This window comes from Cucurbita moschata, unplaced genomic scaffold (assembly GCF_002738365.1).
Source record: "Cucurbita moschata cultivar Rifu unplaced genomic scaffold, Cmos_1.0 Cmo_Scf00027, whole genome shotgun sequence".
In the NCBI taxonomy this organism is placed as follows: Eukaryota; Viridiplantae; Streptophyta; class Magnoliopsida; order Cucurbitales; family Cucurbitaceae; genus Cucurbita; species Cucurbita moschata.
The window spans coordinates 2,276,798-2,287,535 of NW_019268543.1; the positions used below are offsets into that span (position 1 = coordinate 2,276,798).

The window sequence follows — 10,738 nt, forward strand, 5'->3', positions numbered from 1 at the left end:
ATGAAACCAAACTAGCCATTTCATTGAAGTGTGATTTGATTCCCTTTAGGTTATTTGTCTAAATATATCAAAGTAGTGGGTGAATTTGAAGTAGAAGAAGAAAAGGAAAAAGGAGAAGACAGGGAAATGGAGTGAAAAGACAAGACAGGGAAATGGAGGAAAGTGAATAAACATGGAACAATGGTGAAGTGTATAGAATCAATGCATTATCATTGTGACAAGAAATAAAGCTAACTTGGTGTCATCATTGGTCGAGAAAACCTTTCCATTGAAGTTGATGTACTTTTTAAATTTCATGCTAATCTATGGGTGACTTTGTGCCTACTTTCTTATTGCCCTCATTTATCGTTTGCAATCAAATCAACTTTATGCCTATAAATGTCATTTGACATTTGAAACAGGGTGTGATTAGAGAGTAGAACGAAACATTCGTTAAAGATGTGGAAACCTCTCCCTAGCAAACACATTTTAAAATTGTGAGGCTAACGGTGATATTAACAAACTAAATCAGACGATATCTACTAATAGTGGGCTTGAACTATATTACACAGGGTTCGTTCTACATTCTTATTCTTATTAGTAAGTTATTCTTTAGAAGACCGATGCACTTTCAAGAGATGTGTCTGTCAACTTCCATCTTTTCGAGCACATCAATTAAACAAAGTAGCATAGTTAATCATTTCTATTTAATAAAAAGACGTATTCATGAAGGGATTTAACAACAAATGAATTTGTTACTTACTATATCTTATTGGTCAAAGTTGTTCATACAATTTGTTTGGTTAACAAACCCTTAAATGATTGGCATGAAGTTTCAGAGAATAATGTACATTGCTTTGGGGACAATGCTGAAACCTTCAATCAAGAATTTATATGATATGAAACATGCGACATCAAAGGACACAAATACCCTAGTGAATTAAAAAATAGAGACCTTTTAGCTATGTGAACCTCGATTTTCTCCGAATCGATTGAGACGAGTTTCTTGGCTCAAGGTTCAAACATTCGGACGATCAATCCTAGAAATTGCAAAATGGATCAAATGCAAAAATTCATTTCATCATTAGTACAATTTAGACTGGAAGAGAGGAATATATAAAAGAGATCTATATTTTGCATACTCTTAGCATCTTCCTGAGTGAGCAGTAGCAGAGCTTCAGCATTTGCTTCATTTAGAACTGCCCAGAAAGCTCAGAATCTCAAAGGAATTGCCTGTATAAACACAGATTCCGGCCCTCTTTGGTCCAATTCTGTTGCAATGTTCTTATGATCAGAGAAATTAGTCATAGAAAAGGGACCAGATAAGCAATTCACAAGATCAGATAGTTGAATCTTGAAGAATATGTAATAACATTGAGAGATTAGAAAAGGGAGAAATCAGTAGAGACAAGCAATGTAGTAAAGTGGAAATAAAACGCCCTCTTTAAAGCTCTGTTTGAGAGGTTCCCATTTATATTGTGATACAACTACAAACATAGAATACAGAGCGATGGAAACTGGAGAATTTGGAACTGAGTACCAAATTTTAACTTGGATTTCCTAACACTGATGGTTATAGCAATATGAGCTTGAAGAAATTGTGTAAAATGCCAAGCAAGATAAAGAAAAGAGGATCTGTACAATAGACATCACATTCAGAGATTCACAATAAAAACAGTAACTGTGCGGTGTAATAAACCGGGGACTCGAGTTGCCAGATCGTCATGTTCTTAGCCGCTTTTTCACTTGTTCTGAGTCATCTCCACTACCCAGGTCCCCTACGTGTGCCATTGCAGGGTGGCCGGAGGAGGAAGGGTTGCCAGTTTCCTGGTCAGAAATTGGAGAGCTTAAAACAATATGAAAGACTAAAGATTTGGTGGTGTTAACTGTTGCGTTCTATGTCAACATTTTTGTCACAGCAAGTTTCTCAGATTGAATTTCTAGTTTCGTTTCCTATTATAGTTCTCTAATCTCTTGCCTGCTTTCTACTACGATGAGGAAAATATCAGGAAAAACACGATATCGAACCGTACACCAGAAAATCAAGAACTGAGATTCTAAGTTCATACCTTAAAAATGGGCATTCCAAATGGGGGACCTTTATTTGCTCTCTTTCCAAGATCAACCTGAATGGAGACACTAGCCTGTGACAAATCCAGTCCAGTATTCTGCAGAGCTTGAGTCAAGCTGTTCAATAACCTGCTTAGCACCAAGTTCCGGAGCTGTTACCAAATCCTAGGAAGAGACCATGCAAATGAACGCCTCCAAAAGCAACTATTCAGACATCCTATATGCTGGGATTTGAACAAGCTCTACTAAAGGTCAAATCATTATTATAGCTATATTTATGAAGTAGGAAGAAACTTCATCAAGAAATATCTAAACCATGAAGTTAAGACAATACAATGGATATGAAATAATTGCTCAAGTTTTAACATCTATATAGTCATTGCAAAATCAAGCCCAGGAGTTAAAATTCCAACAAAATTGGTGAAAACATCTTTCCAGGTATCTAGATGTCAATCGTTCTAAACACTTCAAAGAGGCTTTGAAGTTCATCCTGTGATGAGTATCCTCCACCAAAGACACCACACTCCCCCTCCCGTCCAAAAAAAAACACTAAAATTAAAATGTTAGGATATGTGTTTATAAATAATTGGTGCATAAACTTGCCAATGTAAGATAAATATGTGAAATGAATAAGCAGTACACGATCAGAGTGGTAAAAACACGAAAAAATTGTAAGACAAACCATAAAAGCAGTGGAAACTCGATGGTTCTATTTCGAACTTATCAGGATCCAGGAGACAGTTATGCGGTTTAAAAAAAGTTTGATTCTTTTTTTTTGTAAAAAATATGCTTTGTATATTTAAAACAATTGCAGTATAATGAGGTGAATATAAAACTTCTGCTCATGTTATCTCCATAACCTATCAAAATACTTGAAACGAAATCAGTATATATATATCTTACAACTGACCCTTCTGAATAAAGACTTGAAATGCTTATTGTACCCCCTTCAATAGCCATCTCTTCTGGTTGGCTTGATGCATTGTTGGCGATGGGACACTCCGTTGCCTGTCCACCGGAAATTGGAATCTGGAGAGATTGATCTAGAACACCGTCACTACGGATAGAAGCATGTATATTTCCTTCCAGAGACATGGGAAGTGGAACTTTATTTGTTATGTCAGCATCCTGCAGAACATCTCTGCCTGAATGGGAGTCGAGGGGATTTTGTGAGCTTGCAAGCATGGCTGGGGAAATTGAAATGTTGTTGTCATCAAACTTCCCTGAATACGTTGGTCCTGAAGCAGAACCATTTTTTACAGACTGTGGATGACCAACAAAAGTCTGCATACGCCAATGAGTATTTCTCTGCATAACACAGTGAAGTTCAGAATATTAAAGAGAGAATTTCCTCAGCAGAACAATATTCTCGATTCAAAGAATTATACACATCCTAGATGAGATTAAGCATCAACCACTATCCAATGCAAGCAAATAAGGTCGAAAGAAAGGTAAATATTATTGACTTGCACATCAATGTTGGACTTGAATCATAGAATAGAAACAGACATTATTACTTGGAAAAAAAAAACATTATTAAGACCTTAATGTAGTTAGAGAGCCCTGAGTCATCTCTGATGTAGCATTACTTGGTTTAATAGGTTTGCAGTTGCTTTGTTTATTGACTGTGGGAGTTCTTATGAAAGGAGATTTGATGAAAATGTTGCTCTTCTTCTCTGTAATAATTTAGAATTGGTTGGTTAGGAGGTGGTTGAAGGTTTCTTGCTTGTTCTTGTTGTCTACTTGGATTGTGCGGTTGCTGTATTCCAGGGTAAGTGGGTACTGCGGTGTTAGAGCCTAGCTATGGGTTATGAATTGGCTGAGTGGACACTGTCATCTTCTCGGTAAAAGCCACCACCATTTGGTGAACCTCCAATTGGCTATTTCTCAATTCTTCAATGGATTCTTCCATACTAATGAGTCGTTGAGAGATTGCTTGCAGAGTGAGAATTTCAGCCCCTTCACCGATCTGATCTACATCAATGCTGGAGGTGGTGGAGTTCTTTCCCTAGCCATGATAGTCCCCCTTGTCGAGGGGCTCTGATACCAAAACGAGAGTACCACAAATCTTGGAGGATTCTTGAAATGAAATAATACCTCTTAGAACCTAGAGACCTCCAATAAAGGCTATATACCAGCCTTGAACAACAAACTAATACAATCACCAGGAAATACTTAAAAAATAAAGAATTCCTACAGTGACTAAAGCAACTGGAAACCTATGAAAGAACTCCCAGAAATCATCCAAATTATCTTAGGTATAAATGGAGCCTAATACCTAATATAATGAACAATTTATGTCGAGAGATTGGCAAGATATTTGCAGTTTAGTGGGGCTTTGAAGGATTTTGAACCCTGTGACTCTTGGGTATGTACAATCCAAAGTCTTTACCTTTATATCCAAACTTCTTTTCCCTCGAAGTTCATGTGATAACAAAATTCCTTTTCACCCCACTAGAAGTTTATGAGACTGTCCTACAGACTGAATTAAATAGGATATAAAGTATTTCGGACAAGCATTAACTCTAGACTTCTCTACTCTACCACCATGGTCTCCTCCCAAGGTCTCACCGTTAACTAACCTATGATATCTTTGCAATAGCTCCGACGTAACAGACGATAGGTTGACCCAAACAATCTTTGTCTTCCAACTGAAACCACTCCCATCAGTAAGATGGGGTATTCCACCTAATAGATGCATGAGAACCCATTGTAGATTAAATGATTCTGTAGCTACATTCAAATATCTTATACCATAATTGCAGTGGAAAGCAAATGCGGATAAATCCCATTCTTTTCCTTGCACAGCAACCTAATCAAAGTATTCATCCAATTGGGTCATCGCCTTTGCACATTTAGTGGTTCAAACTTCAAAATTCAAATCGGGTGAATTTTAATTTTCTTCTAGGTTTTTCCGTTTGACACCAACTTAATTACATTCCTATCAAAGATCAAACTCTAAATCTGTGGGCTTAGTTAATAAAACTGTTGGTTGGGAAAGATCCGAACTGGCACATCGTCCGACGTCCTCTTGGCATTGGCGGGTATAATTTCCTCTTCCGACAGACTTTTTCGGCAACCCTCCACCTCCTTATATATTCATCTGCATAATCCTTCTCACAACTAACTTAGTCCATATTTTATGAGCTGAGGAATGTGGTTTTTAGAGGATAATTATCTTCCAATGCATCATCCAAAAACAATATTTTGCTTCTATGTCCCACCTCGAGCCACTGGAAACTAGCTTAATGTCTATTAGGAAGCGAATAAAAAAGGGACAGATCATATGCAATACAAAGGAACAGAAAGGACTATAATAATAATTCCACAATTAAAGATTTGAGGGACACAGCGCTCATGTTGTCCCACCAACTAATAAGACAGCTAATCTTATGCAACGTTATTACAAAATTAAAGCTGGCAAGCAAGTTAGTGACTGAAAACTCCTTAACGCAATAAAGGAAGAGCATTTGGTATTTACCCATGGTATTAGCTTAGTAGGCTCCCCACTCCAATTCTGATAAGAACCCTCGTACTTCTGCACCTTCTCCTGTAAATACTGAACATACTCGATCACCTGCATAGAAAGACTAATTTTAGTCAATGGCAGATGAGCAAGCTTTACCGAGAAGCGCATGGAGAAAAAATACTTTTGAGCTTCAACATTGTCCCAATTTCAATAAGCGACTGTATACCTCCAATAAAAATGACGCGGTATCTCTCTTCTGATCGCTGTGAGGTATAAGATCTCTCAAAATCTGGAATCTGAAATGAGATAGAGGTTGGTCGTTTAAGGTTGCAGAGGTAAGAGAAATATAATTGCATCATTCAGGCATGAAAATAAGGGTGGACTAGTTCCTTTAAGCCGTAAGAATAAATGAAACCCACGACGCCAAACTCAAGTAATAAAGGAAAATCCTTCTCGGATCATAGATAGGAGGTCCATATTCTCTACAATAGGTTAACCAATGAGCTAAAATTGTTGTGAGATCCCATACCAGTTGGGGAAGAGAACGAAACACCCTTTACAAAGGTGTGGAAACCTCTTCCTAGAAGACACGTTCTATAAACCTTGAGAAGAAGCCCGAAAGGGAAAACCTAGAGAGGACAATATCTGCTAGCAGTGGGCCTGGGCCGTTACAATCATTCAGCATGATTCACAAACAAAAGAAAAAATAAACCTGCAATGTGATCAGAATAATCTCTCTAGCAATCTTGAAACTCCTGAATGACTGTTTGCAGAGATTACCTCTCATTTATCTTGCTTCTTCTACGCTGCTCGGTGACAGAGTGCTTCGACCGTATGGCATTAGCCCTATCGTTGTTCTTCGCATCTGGGTCCAAGTTCAGTTACAATTTAAATAAATAAATAACTGATAAAAGTAAACCAATCCCTTGAAACGTCATAATCCTAAATAACCGATGCTAGAATCAATGATGGCGAATTGAGAGTTTCATAGATATGATCAGAGGATAAAACTTAGATACAGGGAGAGCAACATGGTCAACTGAAATTCACAATTGAGAACAGAATCGATAAAATCAAGAACACGGGGTAGCATCATAAGGAAAAATACATCGAATTAAGAAGGGCAGACTATGGGCATGTCAGCATGACATCACACTGCATCAAAAATCGAGGAATTGGATCTAGAAGCAGGCCAGCGTGCATAAACAAGATACCTTTGCTATTTCCGATGCTACTATTAGCGTTGGAAGTAGAAGAAGGCCCCTCTCGTTTAGCAACCATCTCGTCGTCCTCATACTCTTCATCTTCCTGATTGCTTTTCCCCGTTCTCATACTTGGATTTTATTCAGATTGGCCGGTCCACGCCTCCAATCCTTCTCTACCGACACTTCAACTCCCTGTACAGCTCCACAAACAGAAAGATTACGGAATTGCACCAATTCGAAGACGCTGCCAAGCACCAAAATCGAAGTGCGATTTTATTTGAGAACCCCGAACGAAAAGAGTACAGAAGGCTGTGAAACTTGGCTGAGATTTGATGTTAACCAAAGGAAGATATAACATCAATGGCAGAGCAGGACAGCCGCCGCCGCCTCTAGGCGGTTATCAGTGAACGGAACCGCCGTGGGGGCGCTTTAGACCGCCGGATTTGCCAGCTGCCGAACACGAGCGAGTTTCAGAGGGAAGCATCCGTCAAGAATCCCATACAGCTGCGCGCATGCTTTGCTCGTGACTTCCCTCTTTTTAGGCCGATCCATTTTAAGCCCTCGTTTGAGCCGGCCCAAATCTGTATTCAGCGAGTTGGGCTTTATATTGGGCCGATTATTGGATCCATAAAGCCCGTATTGCATAAAAAAGCCTCTTGGGCCTTTTGGGCCCATATATGCATAAAATTACAATTTTAATTTTTTTAATTTTTAAAATGTTTGATAAATTATTATTTTAAACATTTTTAAATAAATATAAATTTAGTCGGTGAATTTTCAAATATTTTCAAATTTTTAATTAATTTCGTACAAATTTTTAATTTTTAATTTATTAACTCTTTTAATTTAAATTTCAAAATTTTACACTCAGGTCCTCAGAATCATATGAAATTGTTGCCTTAGTCCCTAGTGAGTCCAGATTTGCGAACTGGGGTCTTTGCATTGTCTGACGTGGCGGTGGGTCCCAATCAAAATCAAAATCTCCCGCCCAATAGTGAAGCGGATGCACGTTGATAAGCATACGTGCGGCCACACGTGATAAGACAAATCCGCCACGAAAACCGGAGGCGTAGCCCCGGGAAAGAATCTCATGTGCGCGCACCCACAGGAATTGGAATGACGTGTCCGTACATTCACAAATTGAAGAATCTTTTTTGTCGCTTCCCCATAATTTAGGTTCAATGAATTTGCCATTTTTTTTTTTTTTTTAATTTTTTACTTAATTGCTTTTCCGTCCACTATTTTTTTAATTTATTTATTTGATCATTACGATATTCGAGTTGTCTTTGATAATATAATCACACTTCTTTTTATAAAAAGAGTAATAATTAAATAGTTAGGTTGTTAATATTCTCATTTAAAATAAAAAAATTTGAAATATAATTAAATAAATTGTTTAGTATTTCAAATATAATTTCTCAAAATAAATATTTTAACTTAATTAAAAATCTTTAATTTTCTATTTAAAGATAATTAAATAGATAGTTTTATATATTAAAAACAAAAATTTGAATAAATTACTCGAATTATTCAAATTAATCTAGCTTAACAATTGAGTTGAGTCTAAAAATATAACCATAGACAGAAAGACTCTGTATTTCAGTGGAGGGCAAAGAAGGTCCCATTTCGGGATTTGAGCCGTTAGTGAGATACTACTCTGAAAGAGCTAGAATTTTAAACTTGTGTCAGGACCTACAACTAAGATACAAGTTTAGGTAGACAATTTTTATGGGGCGTAGGTTTCCCAGAAGGTAACAGAGGCATGCAAAGATTTTCTCGAGCTAGACAGAGATTGACCCTCGAGTGCACAGGCATACGGAAACTTGACTGTAAGACCCATTTGTCGAACTCAACCCAACATCATCCATAATGTCCACATATTATATATATATTCATTTTGTCCTTAAACTATTTGATACAAAAACGATGTAATTTTGAAGATATATATCAACGAGCCTAAATTGAAGCCACTTACCTATGAGACGAGTATTAAATTAAAAAATATTGTGACCAAAATAAGTTTTTTTTAAGAACTAAAATAAATGTTTTAATTATCTAGATAAATAAAATGGAGTAAGCTAGTGGGAAGGAATATTTATACGGATAATAATTGGATGCTATAATAACCTGCGAGTTCGGCCCAATTTATGACAGACAAATAAAAAGGCAAAAGCGTAGTGCGGTGGACCTATGATGTAGTGCCACGTCAACCCTCGATATATTCGATCAAAGACAATAGTTAGAAGGCTTGTCCCATCGCTTTTCTAAAAAAGTGGAATATTACGGTAAAAAGTTGAGTTACCTTGACAAAACAAAATTAACCACATGGTGAAAGACTTGAAGTATAAACATTTTTTAAATGGTTTTAATAGTATATATATAATATAAAAGTTAATATAAAATTAGAATAAATGAAAATTAAGGGACCGACTAATTTAGGTAAAGCTGCTTCAAAACGCAACACAAATCTTAACCGACCACCGGCTTTTGTCCCCCCTCTTGTCAGATTTATCCAGGTGGGCCGGTTGCCTTTTTGGTAATTTCCATAATTAACCCTTAATTTTTTTTTTATTTAACTCACTTAAAAAAAATAAATTTAGGCTTAAACTTTTCCGACAGACTTTAAAAAAATATTTAACAAATTTATAGAATCAAAAATAATATTAGATTTGTTTAATATTTAAATTATTTTAATTAATTTGAATTATTGGTCATACAATCGAATCAGATCATATTTGTAAAATATTAAATACAAATTTAAAAATGGAAGGATTTTATTAAATATTTTCTGAAAATTTAAAAGCAAAAAACAAATAGACATAAATTTAATTTTTTTTTAATTATTTATGGTTGAGGTTGCTAATTACAGTTATACCCTCCCTTTACTGTTTTCTTTTTGGTCAAACATTCGCCTTTGACTATAATAATGATTTTCTGAAAAAAAAAATTAAAACACGTATGACACGTGGCAGAGTGACGTATCTCGCATTTATTTAGTCCATAAATTATTATAAAAAATAAAGAGATTTTAAAAGCCAGAAGAAGCTTCCCCAAATCCCACCGCCCATCACATAAAAATTAATTAAATAACATAAATTGAAACATCAATTTATTTTTTAATAAATAAAACATAATTTAATACTAAATCCAACATGCAATAACGGCTATTTTAATTTAGCACGAAGGTAAGGTTATCCATAACTTTCATTAAATTATTCAGTGATATTTTATTTTTTTAATATATTGAATTATTTATAATCTACTATATTAATGAAGTCACGAGTCATGTTATTCCAATAATATACTTTTATTTTTTTTAAATTATTTAAAATATTTTTTTATTTTTAGTCGAGGTATAATTATAATGACTATTTATATAATATTAGAAATAAAAAAAATTAAAAAGTAATTTAGAAAAAGGGAAGTCTAAGAAATGAAGAAACCACAAATAATAATTAAAAATAAAAATAAAGGGTAAATCGGTAAAAATGGAACTTAATTTATTATATTATTTTTTAATCCTAAGAAGCAGTGAAAGTTGACTTGGAGTAAATTAAAAAATACAGGTAAAATTAAGAAATTATAAATTAAATTTGGAGTTTAAGTTGATTTTGTGAATATATGTAAATAAATAAATAAATAGATTTAAATTTGGATGAGTGTAATATTCACAGAAGAAGAGGGTTAAATTGGTAAAATAGCGAGCAAAAAAAAAAGAATATTTGGGATATTAAATGGATAAATACGTGTATTAAGCTGATTCATCGAATAATAAAAAATACCGTACCATTCGCTGACATCCAACATACTCAAGCCCATTCGCCAATGGGGCCCACGACCACATCGTTCATCGAATATGGATTCTCCACGTGTCAATCTCTCCTCTTCTTTCGCGGTCCCACAACCGATTCATCAGACGGTTCAGATTCGCCCTCTGCTCCGCCGGCCCCATTTTGCTTGTTCTCGAGTGTTCGAATCACGAAGCAGAGAGAGAGAGAGAGGGGGGGGGGGGGGG

At 35.6% G+C, this 10,738-nt stretch overlaps 1 protein-coding gene across 5 annotated transcripts; it reads right to left on the reverse strand.

Annotated features, from left to right (window-relative positions):
• Positions 1-1,097: 1,097 nt before the first annotated feature.
• LOC111462422 (transcription factor BIM2) lies at positions 1,098-7,240 on the reverse strand. Of its 5 annotated transcripts, none has more exons than XM_023105976.1 (7): positions 6,733-7,240; positions 6,299-6,383; positions 5,745-5,814; positions 5,531-5,626; positions 2,960-3,357; positions 2,049-2,178; positions 1,098-1,250 (listed from the first exon to the last, which is right to left on the reverse strand). In XM_023105976.1, exons 1-7 carry the CDS (start codon positions 6,848-6,850, stop codon positions 1,200-1,202), a joined length of 948 nt encoding a protein of 315 aa, XP_022961744.1. In that variant the 5' UTR covers positions 6,851-7,240; the 3' UTR covers positions 1,098-1,199. The 5 variants fall into 5 exon arrangements, 2 of the variants coding, with proteins under 2 accessions (XP_022961744.1, XP_022961743.1); XR_002713734.1 differs by having other exon boundaries at positions 1,108-1,250; positions 2,953-3,357; XR_002713733.1 differs by lacking the exon at positions 1,098-1,250 and adding an exon at positions 1,397-1,806 and having other exon boundaries at positions 2,953-3,357.
• Between the last annotated feature and the right edge of the window lie 3,498 nt (positions 7,241-10,738).